At 39.9% G+C, this 21,536-nt stretch overlaps 1 protein-coding gene across 9 annotated transcripts in view; it reads left to right on the forward strand.

The window, feature by feature from the left end:
- LOC111866994 (potassium/sodium hyperpolarization-activated cyclic nucleotide-gated channel 2) overlaps positions 1-21,536 on the forward strand; it is a 319,261-nt gene that overhangs the window by 274,552 nt on the left and 23,173 nt on the right. For 3 of the 9 annotated variants that reach the window (XM_033752497.1, XM_033752499.1, XM_033752498.1), the window contains exons 6-7: positions 8,234-8,311; positions 20,267-20,374. The exons of 3 other annotated variants lie outside the window; for them this stretch is intronic. In XM_033752497.1, coding sequence (XP_033608388.1) covers positions 8,234-8,311; positions 20,267-20,374 — 186 coding nt within the window. The remainder of the gene's footprint in view (positions 1-8,233; positions 8,312-20,266; positions 20,375-21,536) is intronic. 3 more of the 9 variants (XM_033752500.1, XM_023856406.2, XM_023856407.2) reach the window with 1 other exon arrangement.

Raw genomic sequence — 21,536 nt, forward strand, 5'->3', positions numbered from 1 at the left:
CATGACAATAATTAGAATACCCAAACCAAACACAATGAGACGGGTAAGATATGTAGCATGCATGAGAAAGAAGAGAAGTTTGAATAAGTTCTGATTGGTAAACTTGAAGGAGAGAGACCACTAGGAGCGCTCAGACGTAGATAGAATGATAATATTAAAAATAAATTTCAAGAAATAAGATTTGAAGGCGTGGATCGGATTCTTCTGGCTCAGGATGCAGAACAGTGGCAGGCTTCTGTGAACACGGGAACGAACGTTCGTGTTCTATAAGATCCTGAAAATTACTTGAGTTTCTGAAGAACTGTTGGTTTCTCAAGATGGTTTTAGCTCCGTGTAGTTTTTTAGTAAGTTTACCTCCGAACAGGTCTGTGTAGATGTAAAGATCTCGATTTGTATTCTGGAAGTATTGGGTTCGTACCTTGGTCGGTACACTGGCTATCGTAACAGCGTGTTCGTGATTTCCCTCATGCATCCATTCGAATTCCGGAATAGTACTTATAACAGACCACAACCACCTCCTTCCTAATACTTTCAAAGACATCATCCATTTATTATCCTAAAATTTGACGCCATGTTGTGATGATACGAAAGACGTCGTTAAATGACCACCTTAAGGAGACTGTCCTTTACCACGACCTGCCACACAGAATTTTAATGACGCTCCTAAATTAGAAAAAATCACATTTTTTGTTTCTTTATTTTCTAAATAACTTAAATAAATCAGGGGCTGGGGAGACAAATGACAGACCTGTGCTCCCTGTAAAAAGAAAAAATCTCCCCTTTTTGCGTGCGGCCTCGCATTAACTTTCAAACGGGTGACAGGATTACAATGGACACCGCCCAAAGAATTTTCATTATTATGGGATACACTTCCAACAAAGTTTCATAGATGTCACTCAGAGCACGATGTCATGACGCATGCGCAGACTTGGCGACTGCGGTAGGATGCCACTGCTCTTTTCTGCGATGTACCCCTTAGCTTCCACGTCAGCCAGTGTTGTTACCTACACGTGCGTGTTCTATTTCACGTATAGCTCTGCTGTAGTGTGGCAGATCCAAATTTATATGCTTTCATGGAATTAATTTTCAGTTGTTTTTCTTGTGGTTTCGTCTTGTATATTTCTTGACCTGGCACTAACTGGAGTTGAGTGGTTAGCTTCACGCCCCGACCACTTTACTCCCGAGGAAAGAGCCCCCGATACTCAGTGGATAGGACGTTGTGCGAACCCTAGAACCGATCTGGATGACGGGGATGAGAGAAAATTGTTGACCCTACCGGGAATCGAACTATGACCCCTCGGTCGTCCTGCCCGTATCGCTCCATTCTCGTTCTCGTTCTACAACTGGCTTCTGATTAAGGACTGGACTACTTACATAGTCTCGAGGCGGACCCATAGAAAAACCATCCGTTGTCCAGAAATGGGTAACTGCGAACCACACAGGAAACATCTCTTCCTCTACTGTTGTATTTACAGCTCATGGTATAACAACGGAAATTGTAGGATTGTTGCCTGCGTATTCATTGTCACGGAAATGTGTTTACCGTGTCGTTATCCAGCAACAGGTCTACAAGTCAGAATATTAAACGTCTGAAACGTAGATTTGTTGGCAAATTATGTGGCAGGACCCCCTTGTAAACTGACAGCACCTTGGGGGGGGGGACAACTCCTAGAGGTGACTATGATCTGTTCAAGTGGTTACTTTTGAGGGAGACTACGCATTGTAAGGAGATTGCCTTTGTAAGATTCAGAGATCAGTGTTCTCACGCACTGGAGAGACTGGCGTCGCTTTTAGTAAAGGAATTAGCGGTGCCAGGCTCCAGAGATCTCGTTTAGAGCTCCGCACTGCTCCAGTGCGCAACATGAACAGCGCAACCTAGGTCGGGAGCTGTAGTGGAATTCCCGGCGCCGTGCAACACTTGCACCTCTTAAAGGAACTCCTTTTTTATTTGGATGGAAAACCAAAATGTTTAGCATTATTATGATTGACCAGTTCTCCAACAAAGGGACGTATATTTAAAACCCTAAATTAAGCGATAAAACTGTTTTTATTAACATTTTGAAGGGAGCTGCCGGTCCCGGTAACTGAGCGGTCTTCGCTCACTCGGAAGCCGATATTGTGGGTTCGAATCCCACACAAGGCATGGATGTTTGGTATGTGCTCATTCTGTGTTTATGTTGTCCTGTGTTTAGGTAGAGGCCTTGCGACGGGCTGATCACTCGTCCAAGGTGTCCTACCGTCTGTAAAATTATCAAAATGAAAAAACCTCGACACCATAAGGCATAAGAGGAAAGGATTAAGCGAGTTGAAAGGAGCTAATTTGCTTGTACTGCTGGCATAGTAATGATTCGTGGGAAGTGGGCATAAGCAGCCATTGGGGGCAGTCCTGCTGTGTGCGAAGCGGGAACTGGGAAATTATGGAGTGGACCGTCGAGCTGGACAGAATAGAAAGTAGTAGATGCTCGAGGGCACAAAGACAGACAGCTTTTGTGCCTTGGTGTATAGCATGAATAGGACAGAAGCCAAGTACATACAGAATTTTGGTAGAGAACAATAAACAACTAGGGAAACCTACGTATAAATAATATGATGATATTAAAATGGAGCTTAAATATAATGATACAGTGGAAACTGGCTTTTATCTGTATCAATATAAACAAATGGCGGGATCTTTTGAACACGACAATGAAATTCTTGGTTCCATAAAATTCTGGGAATTTCTTGAGTAAATAAACCATGCACACTTGCAAATCCGCGTGTCTACAGCCTTCGATAGGAGCCGGGATAGCTCAGTCGGTACCGCTACTGGCTGCAGGCTGGACAACCGAGAGTTTGGAGTTCGAGTCCCGGTAGGGTCAAGAACCTTCTCTTCTCCACATCCAGACCCGCTCTGGGGTTCAACCAACCTCCTATCCAGTGGATACCGGGGGCTGTTTCTACGGGGTAAAGTGGCTGAAGCGCGAAGCTGATCACTCACCTCCGTCAGTGCCGAGGTCAAGAAAATGTGGGTCTATACATGCACTCCCCTATACGCCTTCATGGCATAGTGCTTAATTCGTTAAGCTCGGGGATAACTTTACCTTTTACAGCCTCCGATAAGCCGTTAAGTGGCGCCTCCACCGGCGTTCCCACTAACTCGCTGCAAATGACGCGGGGATGTCACTGTGTGTGTGGAGGGGAGGGGTATGTGTGTATAGATACTCGTAGAGAGAGGAGGGGGAGATATACACGAAATGTATGAAGTAGGACGATTCTGTCTCTACATTTAATGCCCAACAAAGTGGAGGAAGCCTTAATTCCCTCGTACCCTTCACAGTAACTTAGAGATCTTGACGGTTCTCTTGTATTTATGCAGTACCTGTTTAAATACCTTCCACACGCGGCATTCTGTCCTACTTAAATCTGGAGAATTCGGCGCTTGTTTTCTGGGTTTGGCTAACTAAACTGTAGCCTTATCCGACACTTTAAAATGGACTATAAGGTCGAGTGTTTGAGTGTGATTAGAGAAGAGGTTTGGATTGATGACAGGATTTATTGAACACTTACACTCATAACTATAAATAACTACGACAGCCTCCCTCAGTTACACACCCCATAAATCACTGTAACTACAGCACACATGAAATCTTCTCACTCTTCATTAGCCGTTGCTTGGTAGCGGCTTTCAACTGCGAACTTTCTGGTTCCCTTGACAGTGTACCGCCAATCAATTCATTTTGGCGTCAAGCCCCTTGATACTCATGACCAGAGATTATTTTTCAACTGAACCCTTGCGATAATAGCCCTTATGTAACATCCTCTCTGACGAGAAGATGGGTTTGTCTTTTATGAATATGCTTGGCCTTTCGTCAATTGTATATTTCGCACATACAGCGTGTTATTGGAAATTCTTCCCTTTGCACTACACACAAGTCCTCTGTCAGTACAGGCTTTACAGAGAAGATCATGCCTATCTTACGTATCTTATGCTATAACGGTAGTTTAGTCACTTGAACGGTCGTAAGCTTGACCATCGCCGTATTTAAGCCTCATATATTTTCTATGTCTGGCTTCATCATGAACATGTTCATTCTCACGACTTTGTATGACCTTTTTTTTCATATTTGTATGACTTCTTCATGTTGCCTTCATTATTTTGTTATATAATCGTATAAATACGCAACGCGCAGTAGCGTGGTTGGTTGAGACATTATGCTACAAGCCGGAATGTCGTGGGTTCGATTCCCGATGAGGTCATTAAAATTTTTTAATTAACTTAATCCCTCCAGCCGCACTATGGCCCTTGGGACGACTCAGCCTCTAACAGAAATGAGTACCAGGAATATTCTTGGGGGTAAAGGGCCGCTGGCGCGTACGGCTGACAACCTTACCGCCATCTGTGAGCCGATTGTCTAGAAAATGTGGGAGCCTCAACTTCTCACAACCCTATGGGCTTCTACGGCCTGTTACAGGGATAGCTTTAGCTGTTTATCTTTAATTGTATACATACGAAAGTTGAAAGCTGTCCGCAAAATGACTGAACTGCTAGCCTCGTTATTTATTCCGGACCGCACAGAAAACGTCTCTTCCGTTATTGCATGTTGTCTCGTTCTCTCGTTGTCGGGAAAAAACATCCATAAAGCTGTTCACTAGCAACGGCTGTCGCCTGTTCAAGGAGCTGTTACTTGGGGATGGGTTTATGTGTCGTATTAATATGAACTAATTTTTTTAACTTTTAAAGAGGAAAATATTTTTCTGTGTAACGAATAAATTGAACTGAAGACATCTTTTTCTACACATATTTAAGCACGTTCTATACTGGGCCCTAAACATCTGTGAGGCTGCTTTATCGTCAGATACGGACAAAGACTATTGCGTCATTTTTAGAAAAAAACCCGACTCCAATTCACTTCACACGTATTGTCTCGTGTAAGCCTTTGATTTCCTTAAGCTTATTTGGCTGCTTTGAAATTCAGTTTGAGCCGAGTCATTTTGTATTCTGTGTGCCCTCCTTTACACGGACATGTCGTTGCCATGGTTACGCATCATTGGGGCTTGGCAAGCTCCAGTCTTCAGGTTAATAGAGCCCCGTTATTCGCTGCTTTGCTCCGAGAGAACATGATCTTAATAAAAAATTCATGTGTGGAGTCCAGGAAGCAAACTGCCTCTAGGACACCGTCTTGTGGGTCCAATTCCCCGGCGACGAAACCGAAACGGAACAGGAAGTGGGAGAGAAGAGGGCGGCAGTCGAAAAACAGATTCGAGTTTCATGGAATATGCAATAGATACTCTAATTAGTGCTCAATCCTGCTTATTTTTGTTATACTCCTCCTGGCCCTGTTTATCTTCCTTTATTCTTCCCCCTCGTCTTTATTTTCCCTGTTCTCCTTCATCCATCTCTTCTCTTTCCTATGCTCTATATTCTTCCTACCCTGTTGTCTTTTCTTTCTCATTATCCTCCTCCGTCTGTTTCTCCTCTTCTTATTTGACTCCTTCCGTTTCTTCTCCACATTCTCGCCCTGTTTCTTTTCCTTCTTTCCTCCTTCTTCTCCTTCCTTTCTCTCCCTTATATCTATTGCTTCTCATTTTCTTGGCCTCGCCTAATATATATTGTGGCATATATACCCGTTGCTAAGCAACGACCGTGAAATTAACAACTATACAGCGGCCGTTACTAGGCAGCAGCCCATAAGCAGCAACAGATGAACGGTGTTTTCTGTACGATCCGTTCCGAGATATTAAAAACAGGAATTGTTAGGAGTGAGTCAGAACTGCTGTGGTTCAGTTGTGAGCTGCTGCTGTGAGAAACAAGTAGCTGAGGTAGGAGATAGTTCAGGAATCCAGAGGAAGGGGAACGTCCGCCGTTGGAGGCCGCTACCAAGCAACGACTAGTGAAGACTGTAACAGACTGAGAAGACCTAGTGCACCCTATAGTGAGCTGTGGATGTGCAGAACGGTGAGAGCATACTCCTTACTTGTAATTACAAGTTGTAAGAGTTCAATAAATCTGATTATCGATCCAAACCCCGTCTATAATCACTGTATCACTGACAGTATTATATGGAGTTCCTGTGTTATTACATGTAAGATATAATAAGACAGAATAAAATAGCCGGATCTGCTTGTGGTGATCACGACACTGCTGCGCCCTGTATACTAGAGGGACTTGGTTGGTTCTGTTGGTGCAGATCCGTGACTCCTACTCGGTTACCATGACGAGTGGCCTACATGGCATCCTGACTTCACTGACTTCAAATGAATTTCTCTTTAGAAATTCGAAATCGCATGAAATCGTCACGTTAACGAATATGCACAGTGTTGCATACACAGGACCACGGACGCGAATGCTGATCTGAGCGAGTTGGAACTGTCAGTACATGAAGGTACATGTTATTTCTCTGTCTAGAACCCAAGCCCTCACTGTTTGGGGACGTGGAAATACGATATATAAGGGTAACCTCAAGATTAAGATAGTCTGCGGTGTGACGCAGTGTAGTTTGGTAGACATGTATCAAAGTTTTGGAGGAACGTGCTGAAGATAAGTTTCCCTGAGAATGGAGACAGCAAGTTTCTCAGAAACTACCCTGAAGATGGAACATTCCTCCGAAACATAAGTATAAATCTACCAAATTACACTGCACCGTATCATAAAGACCGTCGTTTTGATATTCATTTTTTTTCCTTGGCACTACAGCCCCAGTGGGCCTAAGCCTGCCTCCATGAACTTCTCCGTTCACTTCGGTTTTTCTAGATCTTACGCATACGGTAGGACTCCTTGGGCGAGTGATCAGCTCGTCGCAAGGCCCCTACCTGTAGACAAACACAGAAAAACGCACACAAATATCCGTGCCCTGAGTGGGAATCGAACCCACGATCCCGGCTTCCGAGCGAGCGAAGACAGTGCATGCCTTAGACTGCTCGGCTACCGTGACCGGCCATGATATTCATGGCCGTGTGAAATTCAAATCTCATATATTCGCAATGACTGCAAAAGATGAACTTGTCAACTTCAATATCAGTCCGTCTTTATTTCTTGATAAAATTTACCCTCCGATACCATTTGAGTGATACTTCCCTTTAGTGAACAGTAGCGCTTTCCCTGGGAGCAAAGGCGAGTGGAGTGTGTTGCTGACTAAATGTTCAGGTATTGCACAGACCTATACATCTGCATAACACGGTATTTTAACAAAGGGTTATTTTTATGGGACAATATGAAGAGGTATGAATCTCACGTACGTGTACATCGTGAAACCATGGAGATAACACGTTTTGAACTTCAGCAACATGGGGTGTATTTCTACTGCGGGAGAAACCGCTTTTACTTAATATACAGCATTTTCTAATCTTGTTATGAAAAGAATATCTGTAGTCTTAATTTTTTGAACAAATGTGGCTGGAGCTTTATCCACAGCTCTCTGATTCTTCTGGTTGTGAAGTCAGCATGTGCTTGGAACCCCATTTCCACGCCCTCTGATGCCTTCACTGTATGGTGCTTAGACATGGGGATAACTATAACAACTACAGAGCTAGCACGAGTCAAGTGCTGTGAAGTAGAAGCGAATACGAGTGCAGTATGTCAATGTTTACACTAGCGCACTCTGTCTTCACTGCCTGGTAAATTTGCCAAGTTGTATGATGGGATATGGTTTTTGTGGTGTGTGTGTGTGTGTGTCTCGAGTCACCCCCAGTAGAAAGGGGAGTGACCAGTATTAGTCATAACCCTCCTCTTGTTGAAGAGGAGGCCCCATTTCGAAACACATACATGTGTAGGAGAGAACAAACATCTTGATCGTGGATCCCGACGGGACTCGAAACCAAGAATTACTGTGCTGGCGAGTGCCAGCAGAATTTCAACCGATCGACCGGAATAGGGTTTATGATTGTCATTCTCGCGCTTATTCCATTGGGACTTGTAGTTTTCGCGTACTTACACAGATGGCAGCTCAGTGTTCGTTAACTGTGCCATCTCAAGGCTAAGTGCTTTAATTGAGAAAGAAATGGAGGAGATAAATGTAGGGAAGGGATAAAGTAAATGAAGAACTGAGTGTGAAGCATGAGGACACGAAAGAAATAATTCTCTATTAAATTTCAACTAACGTTTTCCTTTAGTAATTAAAATATTATTACTGATATATTAACACCAATCATCAACAGAGAAATGGTTGTCTGCAACAATTAATGATCACAATAGGAATTAAAAAAAGAAACAAAAGGATGCAGGTCGTTCATGAAGATTTCTGTTCTTCCACTGTAGATGGCACCCCTGCATCAGGCCGGCAAAGCAGCGGACTACAGTAGCTGTAATTCCCTTTGCCAGGAACGCAGTCGTAAGGTGCTTACTGCCGTGTGGTGTCTGTCTGTGTCTTTGTTTGTTCTTAGTCTGGGGAACGAAGTGGTGGATATATTCGACGTTGCCCCCCCTCCCTCACCTCACAGTGGTGTGCGCTCTAAGCCATTACTACTACAAGTAATATGCATGCTACATGCAAACATATGAAGACCCAAATCTTCAATAAGGGGATCTTTTTTGTGCAGTAAGAAATTTCGCAACATAACAGCTGTATACAGATTTATTACGTGTATAAATGGACTGTGCAGATTCAGTCATTTATTACAGGAAAGAACTAATAGATATACAGAAGTGGAACTTGCGCCATTAACGATATAAACTCGGAAGCATTCCGCGAGAGTTAACGTAACTGCAGTGTCTGCCGTTAGGTGTCACGCATGTTGTCGGGTTGACAAAATGGTGACTCTGTGACAGAAAGCGCGTTATGTATTTTGGTTTCATGACTCCAGATCTGTAATCATTTCAGGATTGAATTGTTCTGAACTTTGAGAATTTCTCTTACAAATGGTATAAGTTCCATTTCTGTGAGTCCCTCTTTTTTTTTTTTTTGTGGTAATAAATGTTTGGAAGTGTCAAATCATTTCTAAGAACTCTGTATACAGATATTCTTTCTGCTTCTTAGTCTTCCTATTCTTATTCCTCTGTTTCATCTGTTTCCTTTATTCCCCTCTTCCTTCATATTCCACTGTTTTAAGAACCATTTTAATATCATCCTCTGTCTACGCCAAGTCTGCTGAGGGGAATATTTGGGCCTATGAGGGACGAAATAACTGGAAGCCGAAAAATAACTTCACAATGAGGAGCTTCATAAATTATGCTGTTCGTCATATATAATTAGAACGATAAAATAAAGAGGTGTGCGATGGGAAGTCATGTAGTACGAATTGGAGAAGAGTGTATAAACGTTTTGATAGGACACTCTGAAAGAAAGAAACGGTAGTAATAGTTGTCCATTTACTAAAAAAATTGCCATCATATTATAAATGTCCATAGGTTCATTATCATGTTCAAAAGAGCCCTGAATTTGTTCATATCCAGAGCCAGATGAACCCATCCATATCCACCCATCCTATCTTTTTAACATCTTTAATATTTTGAATTGTTTCATTTTTGGTCCGTTACACTATCAATCACAAAGTCAATAGAAAGTCCGTCGAGTGTAACAATTTTTTAGGTCACTTCTTTATCACTTTTGCCTTACATGTTTCGGTTTAATAAAACCATCATCAGAGGCACATAGTACAATCATGAAAACACTGTCGTTGTTTAAATGTACACAGTATATATGCTGCGTGGACGCTGCTACAATATGTCGATGTGTAAAAGCACAACACTTGCTAGGATTATTGAATGCACGTTCAACTCTCACATTCCATCCGAAATTGCCCTCAAGTTAAAACGTCAATGTTAAAATATTTAAAAGTTTAAAACATTTGAAGTAAAATGTTAGGCTCCTCCTTGTTAATTCATCCCGATGATGGGAGATGTCAGCAGTACACAACACACAACGCATAGGAAACATCTAACCATAAGCCTATACAACCTCAAGCTGACATCTCCCATCATCGGGATGAATTAACAAGGAGGAGCCTAACATTTTACTTCAAATGTTTTAAACTTTTAAATATTTTAACATTGACGTTTTAACTTGAGGGCAATTTCGGATGGAANCTTTAATATTATCATGCAACCTATATCTGTGTCTTCATAGTGGTCTCTAGAGGTTTTCCTATCAAACTTCGCATGCGCCTCTCTTCTCTGCCCACAATATGTCTTTCCCATATTCTCCTTCATGGTGCGACGATTCTAATAATACTAGGTGAAAAGTACAAGTTACTAAGCTCCTCGCCTTGCATTTTTCTCCATCATGTTACTTCCGCCCTCTTAGATTCAAACAGCCTCCCCAACAGCTTGGTTTCAAACACCCTGTATAATTCTAAACAAGCTCGAAGATAAAAGCAGGAAATATTATTTACGTGATGTTACAATTACGGAGGTTGGGCGTTTCCATTTATGAAGTAGATTTCATCAGCCCACGCAATACAAGCCAGAACAAAATTATCAGAATTATTAATTTCCTTCGCTGCTGGAGCGGAAGGATGCTGATGTTGATATGCAAGGAAGCGATGGGTCTCAGATCCAGCTCTTAGAACAATTTCATAGCCGTTGATAACAGAAGAGGAGAATTCTTTCTCTAAAAACTTCCTTTTTGCTGGGAGAGGAAAAAAAACTATTATCTCTGACTTAAGAAGACGCTGCAAAGAGTACAACAGTTAGGGAAGTCTCACCGGAATTCCTTATTATGACAGTTAATTTTATATGAATTTCTCCCCTCTCATATACGAAAAGTAACAACAACAAAAAATGTAATTATTTCTGTGTTAGTTCGTGATTCACCAATGTTCATTTTATCGTTAAACTCATAAACACTCCTTCATCCCAGCACTGATTATTTCCTTCTCATGATAACACGCGTTTGTCCTGCTTATAAACACGTCCATTTTTATATATTTTTGTGGCCTTACAGAATTTCCTTCTCACTCATAATATTCCTAAAGAAAAAAAACATTTTCTATGAAGAAACAAATATTGATGTTAGCCTGTCTTGTTAAAGCTGCTTGCGCCCTTAAGTCTTTACACAGTGTGGATATGGCAAGGTTTCCGATGTTTCAGAGGTACATGCTGCCTCCATCTTAAGGGTCGAAGTGAGTAGGATGGATGAATGTTCGTGTATATATAGTACAAGGTTTCGATCCGCCACCCACCAGAGAGAGGGTGGGGACTGGTTCGCGTTCTGTACCAATCGGGACAACAGATAGGACTGTTATCAAACAGTACTGATATATGCGAATACTTACCCACTCCACTCACTTCTACCCTGAAGATGGAGGTAGCATATGCCTCCGAATCCTCGTAAACACTCCCCACATCCGTATGGTGCAAAGACCCAACAGGAGAACCCATATCAAGAATGGGGGAATAATTGTTTGAGAAAAAGTATATATAAATGGGCCCATGTAAGTACCAGGGTCTCTTTCCCTTGGACTAATGGGGTCGGAACGTGAAGCTACTCTAACTTTCATCTAGTGGCGAGGTTAAGAATGCATGGAACTGTACTTCCAATCCCCTGTACGTCTGCAGAGAGTAGTGTCTAGTTGAAGACATGGAAGCGTGTATTTCCTTTAGGAAACATATTTTTAACGGGTTTTCATTTTTATAACTTCTCCCAAAACTAACCTCTAGACTGTTATTTCTTGGGCCATAAGAAGGTATTAATTCTGATTTTGAAATCGCGTCTAATCCGAATTATCTTTCTAGCACATTGTGGGACATCGGCTGACATCACAAATTTCGTCAGTACAGAACTATTAAGCTTATTTTTTACTCTATCCATTGTCTATATAAGACAATATATTGTCTGTATAAGACAAAAACCACAACGTTTCGGAGACTGGATCTGTCTCCGTCCTCAGGTGGATGGGGCAGGATAAACCTACTAAGTTTGGTCCGTTAAAAAGAATTCCAGGTGGGTGGGTGAACCTCCAGATTCAGTGATTGAGACTAGCTCTTTTTAACGGGCCCAGCTGAGTAGGTTTATCCTGCCCCATCCACCTGAGGACGGAGACAGATCCAGTCTCCGAAACGTTGTGGTTTTTGTCTTATATGTACTAGCCAATGGATAGAGTCCAAAATAAGCTTAATAGTTCTGTACAGCATACACTATCTTCAGAATCCTTTCAAGTACAGTTCGTCAGTTCTGGTAATGGTTCAAAGCGCATAACCTCCCCTCCTCGCCCCCTCCACTATTCCTATGGTGACTCCCCTAATTGGTCATCATTGGAACTCGTAGGTTTTGCACTCAGTCCATCAGAATTCAACCCATTCTTTTCAGTTTGAAACAAGGTTCCCAGTATCAATACACACCCCCATAAGTGTGTAAGACAGAGTTTATTAAAGATTGTAATTAGATTGCCAAGTAAAAAAGAAAAATACATAAGATATCTTGAAATACTTAATCCTATCTTAGATATCGATAATATGGTGTTACGATTTGTAAAATATTTTCTGCTTGTAAACCATTTGCAAACAGTCCACGTGTGGTAATCTATAGGTCATTATCAAGAACAACATGTATTTGATAATAACGTGATAATAAATTTTAATTCTTGTTTTCAATAAGCAATCCTACCGCCAACAGTAGCCAGTCACCTGGCTCCTCCACCGGCGTTTCTACGAACTCCTTACAACCGACACGGAGAGAAATTTACGTTACTTATGATTATTTGCAAATATACAGGGATTAGATATTAGCAGTTCTGAATCGTTGCTGTGTCTCGCCTGAGAGACGAATTTCTGATTCCAGGCTGAAACAGGGTCGCTAGAGTGTCCTGGACGGAGGTCATAATCTTAGGTATATTTAAATTACACGTGTTTTGGGAGCTGAATCTGTTTCTCTCCTCATGCGTGATTTGTGGAGAAAGGATGTTACTAATTTGTAAGAAATCTCAGTGTTCGAGACTAACTAATGGACCCTGTTGAGTAGGATAAATTTCCCCACTTATAACTGGCGATGGAAGCATCCAACTCCTGAAATGCTCTGTATTTTAAATGTACGTCAGACTAAGGGCAGTGTCCAACATATATTTATGTAACAGTGTTAACAATCACCTTCACGTGATGTTTCAAAATAAAGGGAACACTAAATTATATTTATACTGATAGAACTCAAGTAATTATAATATTACTGGTGTTTCTTTTAATCCAGCTGTTGGACTGAGGGCGGCAATATCCGGTTGCACCACCACTAGATAGATTTAGTTCCTTGTACCATGAATGAAGGGCATTGTGGTTCGAGAAGTTGATATTCCGTTGTTACTCTCACATAATGGCATGATTTTTCAGGATTCATGAGATGGTTACTGTTGAGACATTGTTCTGAGGCTAGTGACCTCGTTGTTTGTGTACTCTGTTATTTCCCTTTAGAGTAGTTGACACACGAGACGCCAGGTGATGTTTGCATCGGTGTTGTTGTTGTTGTTAGAACATAGAAACATGACGCCAGTATAAGTACTTCGCAGCAACATTAAATATGTCACAGGACTACAGTTGCATACACACTGAAATGTAGGGAAGATCTCTCAAAATTGTTTCTGTTTATTAATAAATTAATGCGCGTCTTAAGCTCAATAAGTCCATCAGCCCTTAGACTATTTTTCTTGCAGCAAGCGGTCATCTTATCTTCGTCACAAATACATGTATCTTAACCATCTGCCACCTGAAGTTCACGTACATAATATTCATAAATGTATTTCCTACCAAACGGGAAATATATTACTTCTAGAACATCTGCTATCTTACAGAATATGGCAAGGTGTAGTCCGAGAGACCTTTACTAATAATTCCGAGGACAGTGCTGCTTCCATCTTCAGGGTGAGAATGACTCCACTCTTCCAAAAATTGAACAAATCCAGTCCATACCTCACAGGAAACACATTACGTCTCCGCTACAGAGCCCAACCGGTTAATGCTGTTTGGGGAAACAGTCTCTGTTTATTGTGAGAAACATACGGAACACACAAATACATTTTGTGCTCAGAATGCAGAGTTTCAGTGTGTTTAAGCAGATGGTACATATGTTAACCACTGGCCTGAAAAAGATTTACGTGACTGGAATATAGGTTTGGGTAGCTGGCGTTGTACTAAGATGTCTCTTAGTATACATGTATGTCACATGACTAAATTTATGACACTTCTTTATTTGGGTTAAGTACATATTTTTCATGAAGTGACCAGAAGGCAAACAACTGTTATGTGTGTACAAAAAGTGTTTTTCTCTAACTTTTCTGCTCATTAGTTTCCCTTTGAAAATGCAGCGGTTTCTGTAGTCTGTGATAAAGCAGTTATATTTTCTTCTTAATTTTCAGAATTATAATCTGAGTACTTTTATACTGATTGCCTAGCTTTACACATGTCTGCGTGCTCTGTATAGAAAGACTGAGAAGAAAAGGTATTCAGCCGTCTATAGACATTCCCTTATAGATGTAACCACTTCTATGGGCTTAATATTTTCTCACGCCCAACGACATAAATGAGTATAACAGCCGTTAGTAAGCCTGAGGTGAGGACCGAATCCTCCATCAGGGCGACATGCTTATTGATCTGGCTTTTACTGTGTTAAATTGTACACACTGGCTTGCTGTTGGTCATAACACAGAGAGGTCATCAGAAAGTTTCCCGAAAATCGTTCGGCCGGTCGAACGAGACGGACACTGGCGGAGTTGACAGTGCAGTAGGACAACAAATGATACGTAAAACAGGCCAGATCTCGGCAGATGCCGGAAATGGAGCCTGTTGTTGCACAGGCATTTCTTATAACTCTCTAAAATGTTCACATTCAAGCTTTGAATTTCTTTTCTTCTTTTTTGGAAATAAAGAAAACCTGAAAATAAAGCGCCGCTGTCCTCTGTAAAGTGTAAAAGGGACTTTTTTATAATAACGTCAGAGTCTAGCGCACTTCCGCTTCAGCGAGAAATCACCTTTTTTTATCCTAGATTCTTTGGGATCCTATAAAGATCGCATCTGTCAAAACGCATTACAATTTTATTAATAGTTTATATTTGTATTTGGAACTCTTAGTACCAGAATTATATATACGAATCTTATTCTCATTTTTCACATGTGTTTGAGACAATATGCTACAAGCCAGAAGGTCGCGGGTTCGATTCCCAATGAGTTCACTGGTTTCTTTCACTGATTTCATCTTTCCAGCCGCTTTACAACCTCTTTGTAAATTATCTAAATGTAAGAAAGTTGTCATCTCTTGAGATTTGAGGTTACTACGGCAGTGACTATGAAGATGACTGCCTTCTAGGATGTGAGACTGTGTAGATTGGAAGAACGGTGCCAACATTTCAGAAGAAGAATTATCTTCTACCTTGAAGATGATGGCAGTAAATTTCTGGACCTAGCAGATTACATGGCATCACATTCCTGAACATAGTAATCTTCACTATCAAAAATCTCTCCATGTTTGCAAATAGTTCACTCACTGAATTTTTCTGTCTTCTGGGATCACTTATTGCCCTCCTACACCTGCTTCTTATTGGTTCAACATATGCTCGTGTTAGGTGATAGTTATGAGTGCCATATAATTTGTGTTAGGGGACAGAGCACATATTTCGAGTAACCATAGAAGAAAAACATCTTTAAAATATGTACTTTTTTTTAATTTCAGTTATTTACGTCTATCTCCCCTTCTGATTGTTTCTTTTGCATTTTGAAATTCTTATAAAATGTATGTTTATCTATAAAGATGACAAATACCATTGTGTTAAGCTATCATCGATATTAATCTACCAAATTGAATATAACTTTTCGAAAGTACTAAGATTACTGCCAAAGAGTTTAACAAAGTTGATATCCTGTTTATGTTCCTGCAATCTTGATACAAAATCCTTATAATAAGCTTCACCTTTAATTATAAAAATAATGTAATTTTTTTCTTGCGGATATCATGACTTCCGTATGCTTACCCTCTGACACATTATCGCTCCACATTCCTCTTCAAAATGCTTTTGTAAATATTTGGCTGAAACTTCAAGACATTCTGTATAAAGTTTTTAAAGTGCACGTTGGCTGAGATGAGTGTATCACATTCACTGCACACTGTACATTCCATAAGCAAATTTGCAGAGAATTACTTAGGTCGCATCCCGTTTCAGATTAACTGTGAAAATCTTATGATGAGCGTTTTACTTCATTCCCCTAACTGACATGTGATCTCCATCATTTCAGTGTGTATGTACGTGTGCAGCGTTAGTGGAGCTAGTGGTTCTGCAGGGATCTCCAGATCTGTATGTGAAGCACCTGAATCATTTGATTCACTGCTTGCAGTTATTCATGCAGTTTACTATAATATCTTGAATGCATGGACAATCAACTCAACATATTTTACATCTTTATATTATCTTAAACTTTATCTAAAAAGGAATTCTTTAATTAAAATGCATAATTATTAATAATACAGTTGGTCATCCTATGCTGATATATCAGTAAGGAATGGTGACACATGAAGTGTATTTTACTTTAAATTAATTCAGTGCACTTTATACTATTGGGGAATTAAAATGTTTGCTTAGCTCAATCATCCATTTGTCCGTCTGTCTGTCTGTTGAGCAAAATAAGCACCCTGCCTCTATATACACAAGTACTGTTTGATTTGCAGATATATTTTATTAGCTTCTATTGTTACACGCAAAAGACCAATATAAGTAGCATAACACATCACTATACAGATTAATACAGCAGAGAACTATCACAGGACACCAGATGAAACAACTTACAAGATTTTCCAATTCTCATGTGTTTAATTTTGACCTTCTATATTTCTCAAAGCAGAAAATAATTACAGAGTTTAGCAGCAGACATGAGCAGCTCCAATTTTGGAGAGGTTTTAGGAAAACTTGAGACACATCCATCACTCCTTTCTGTAAGGAAGTGCCTTCAAGTAACTTGATATTGAAAGCTAACAGGTTTCCGTTGCTTATGTTTATATTGACACAGCTGTAAGGCTGCGCCATAGCTCATGTGCTTAGTCTCCAGTTTCCCTCCATGGTGGCCCAGGTTCAAGCCCAGGTCAGTTCATGTAGGTTTTGTGGTGGGCACAGTGGCACTGGGACAAGTTTTCTCCAAGTACTTTGGTTTCCCATACCAATTCTCATTCCACCGACTGCTCCACACTCGTCTATCATCTGGAGCCAGTGAGTGGCTGAAGTATCAAGAAAACACAGCTGTATGTGATCTAATCCTTGCTGTCAATATGTATATGTGCATTATGTATGACTATATTTATGTCATGTTTTATAGGCATCTTACATAAACAAAGTACGCCATTGAAATGCGGTATTTCAAGTACTGATTCTTCCGTCATTCTTTGGTGAAACTTCAAGAGATTTTCACAAGAATTATTTGTTAAGTTTATTTTTGTGTGAATCATCCAGTTAAGAAATGTGTATGATCATTCAGGTTTGTTTTGTTAAGCATCAGAAAGTATTTGAAATGGAAATTCTCAGCCATATACTTGTTTCCATTTTGGAAACTGGAGAAAATTTGTATTTTCAATGCAAAAATATTAGCTCCAGTTCTTACAATGTGAAGTCAAACTATAAAGTTCATTGGTAAAATAATGTATATAAGTATAGTTTCTGAGAACTTGTAAGTTTCCTTTAAATATTTCATGAGTATGTATTTGATATAAAATAACAAGAGACATCACATGCTACCAAATATAGCAATTTTTCTAAAGGCTAATACTGCTGATAGTTGGAACTTGCATAGCTGATATTTGGAAATCCTAATAGACTCTGCAAGAGTGCCTTTTCCACTCCTGTATTTAAATTTTTACTTTATGAAAGTAAATTCTTACGTAATATTCAATATGTTGTAAATTGCTGAACTGCTGAAGTACATTTACATGTGAATTTTTAGTCTCATGTTATATAATTTTCACGTTTAACTGAAAATTTCAAAGCCAGTGAAAGCTCTTCTATAGACAGCTCTTTAACATTAAGACTAAACATTTGAGATGAAGATGTATTATTAAGCTGACACATATATTGGACATTATCCACAATCCCGTTTTGGTTAAAGAAATAACATTTCTGAAAATGGCTATGCTCCCACTATGAGATGGAATTATGAGGTGTACTCTGCTGGGCTCATCAACTGAGGGTGAGCTCTATCCTCAGGAACAGAGACTGTCTCCATTCAATGAGAACAACAGAGTTGGTTTCATACTTTCATCTGATGAAGGAAGCAAAGGAAGCAAAGCCACCTTCCAGATCATTATGTTTCTTTAACAAAAATGGAAAGATGAAAAGTATCCAATATTTGTTTCAATTTAACTCATGAAGTATTCATAATTTCCTCTTTCATTGCAACCTATTTCTGCCATCTGTATTTACAGTTAATATTTTTTACCAGTCATACATTCTTCAAATTTAACATTAGAAAATGCAGATGTAAGTTTGTTTTCCATAAAAAATTCAAACATGATACCAGTGAGAGAATACATAATGGGGGTGATGGATCTGTCAAATAACAACTGACTGAAAGTGTGGTCACTTTTGCCAGTTAAGATATAAAAATTAAAAGTGTGTAGATTTTGAAAATCTTGTGCAAATAAACATCATGGTGTTATGTAGTAATTCTCTTTAAATTCATAAATAGAAAACTGTTTCGTACTCACAGGAATAGAAATGTTAACATAGAGCGATGCCCGTGGCTAAGAACCACATTATAGAGTGTGGAAGTAAGTTCTACTGACTTTGATGACGCTAAATTTTAAAATACGAAGTAGTCTACAAGATATATCACAATATTTTAGTGCTTAGATCATAAAATTTGATATCAGTCTAAAATAAATCAGTATACTTAGAAAATAAAAAAGTCGTTCTTTGATAAACTAAATTTGTAATTTTATCTATCATATTACACAAATAACATTCAATCACTTAACAAATCATTAAATTAAATTTCCCTTTGACTAGATAGTTTCTGCACTGCTCACTTGAGTATAGCGTTTGCGCTTCCTTTGTGGACGCAACACCAACTACTTGTAAGTATGGCAGGCGGCCTAATTTACCTCAGTCAAACTCTGATGATGAAAGAGCATTATAGTATCTCAGTAGTACCCTACCAGTAGAAAAACAGTAGCCTGAATACAGAATTGTACCGACTTCATTTGTAGGTTTACCGTTGCACAAATATTACACTTTCTACTTATACTAGGTCTTCAGTATGCCTGTCTACACGTAGATTTCTTCATTTTCTTTAACCCCTTTTGTTATTTTTTTACAATTTATCGCACGATGCATTTGCCCTTCACCTGTAGAATTTAGTTCAAGGAAACCAGTTCGTTGAATTTCAGAAATATTTTTCCAATATCACAAAAAAAGATATCTTATAAAATATGTTATCATTAATTTCGGTATTTGACAGCAGTAGTTGATTTGATAATGTTGTTTAACTCGTTGGTTTACTGTTCATACAACCAGTTACAATTATCTCCATAAAATAAATTTAAACCCTTCGAGATAAATGCCTCAGAATTGTCATAAATGCCCAAATAGGTTTACTACATCAGCTTTAGAACAAGTCAATACTTTCAAGTTTTCACCAGTGACATTTCACAGTCGATAAAGTAGCTAATGTAACCCCTGCAGAGGCTGTCTCACAGCCATCCCAAGTATACCCGTGGGTTAAAGTCATGATTCTCATCTTGCAAGAAATGGGGAGATGTCCTGTGCAGGTAAGTGCTTGCCTACTGGACGAACTGGCTCCCTTCCTGAGACGCTTGCTGTGCTTCTCTGGGTGTCTCGACTGTTTGCATGCTCATCCTTCATCCTGTCTCTCTCGCTCTGTCATCCACCTTGCACAGCCACTGCTGTCCGGGGCTTGGATTGGCTACTGTGATTCATGTAGTGGCATGGGGTGTTCTCCTTTAGGTTGCTTCATTGTTTGTGCTGTATGCAGTTCTCATAACTTGACTAGATATCAGGTTATGAGTGACATCTAGTGTATGCAGGGGACAGTCATTAGAAACACCAACTGTTGACATTTATTCTAAAGTTATTAGAAAGTACTTCAATCAAATTACAGTCTGATAGAACATAGTGGAATGTTGCATATAAACCTGTACTGCAGGACTGATGAAAATTCTTTTTTTTTTTTTACTCTTATCTCTGCACAGACTTCAGAATCTTTACTGTTAGTTCTCACTATCCATTTATTTTCTCTCTTTCTCTTGTCTCTTTAGAGCAAAAGAGATCACTTATTTCTATTCTATTTTTCTTCTTGACATCAAAACGTTCCAGTGTGTGTTTTTGGTGATGGCTTGTGCTCTCTATCTTGTGTTTCTCGCTTCTTCTTTTTTTCTAGATCTTGCAGAACCTCCAAAAAAAGCGCACAGAACGGAGGGGCCGCCTCAGCTCTGATGGGCGGGACAAAAAGAAGTCAAAGTTCAGCAAAAGCAATCTCATTTTTAAGGTAACCCCTTGGTGCTGATGCTGCTTCGTTGCATGGCTGGCTGCATGGCCTCGCTCTGTACAACAAGCCGTCTGCCAACTTCTTGCGCTAGCATGCGAGCCTACACTTCACACAGACAGGATCTTCGCTCGCCATCTTTGTTCTTTTCACTACTTAGTAGCAGGCATAGTTCGCAATTGTAGACCTAGATGAAGCTAGCGTGAGTACTCGTATTCGCTTTGCGCTTGCCGCCATGATGAAAAGCTTCTTTTATAAATACAGGACAATTATTTGCGCTGATGTGACATGTAAATCACTGCTCTCCTCCCCCTCCAGCCCCCTCATTCATCGCGCATCATGTAGTTCCACTCAGAATAAATTATCTGTAAACAAACTTATGGAATAACATATTTACTGGTTTTGGTATATACTGTGGATTGTGTAATGTGGGCAGTTTTTCTCTAGCTTGAACCAACGTGACACAACCGTCAACAGGCCCATTACGCATGCATGGGCTCTGTACAGCTAACATTGTCTCACTTCCAAGTACACCCCAACAATATGGACACTTTTTGATGGAAACGATCCCAAAATTCATATATTAGTCTGAGAATTTATGAAGACCATTGTTTCTGGGATAAGATGCCATGCGGTTTGGTAGATATCTTCTACCCTGAAGATGGAAAAGGTATATCATTCTGAAATGTTTATGAATTCCCTCCATATTACACAGCACATCCCATAAGACAGTAATATTCATAGTCATCTCTGTGAGATCCATGAATGACAATGAGAATTTCGAATGGAGAAGACATGCTTGGCTGTACAGTGGCCAGACCCCCCACCACAGAACCCTGTCTTGATTTAGAAGATATCTTTTTCGTTTTCAGTGCTAATTCTGCTATATGTGTTGGAGCTGTTGTGAAAGAGATCGCTTGGACCAAGAGTGCAGATCAGCAGCGGTGTTCACTTACAGCAGGGTCAAGATCTGCAAGTATTGGTTCCAGCGCTTTCTGTCCACACTTCCCTGTCGCAGCAAAATTATGGTTAAATAAGTGACATCAATGTTGCACATTTAACACAACTTTGATTACGACAAGGAAACAAGTTTTTCATTGATTATGCATAGTTGAGATATGTGTTTACTGTAATTGGTCGATACTGAGACGGATGATTAGCAGGA

Source organism: Cryptotermes secundus, unplaced genomic scaffold, assembly GCF_002891405.2.
Source record: "Cryptotermes secundus unplaced genomic scaffold, Csec_1.0 scaffold1383, whole genome shotgun sequence".
Taxonomy (NCBI): Eukaryota; Metazoa; Arthropoda; class Insecta; order Blattodea; family Kalotermitidae; genus Cryptotermes; species Cryptotermes secundus.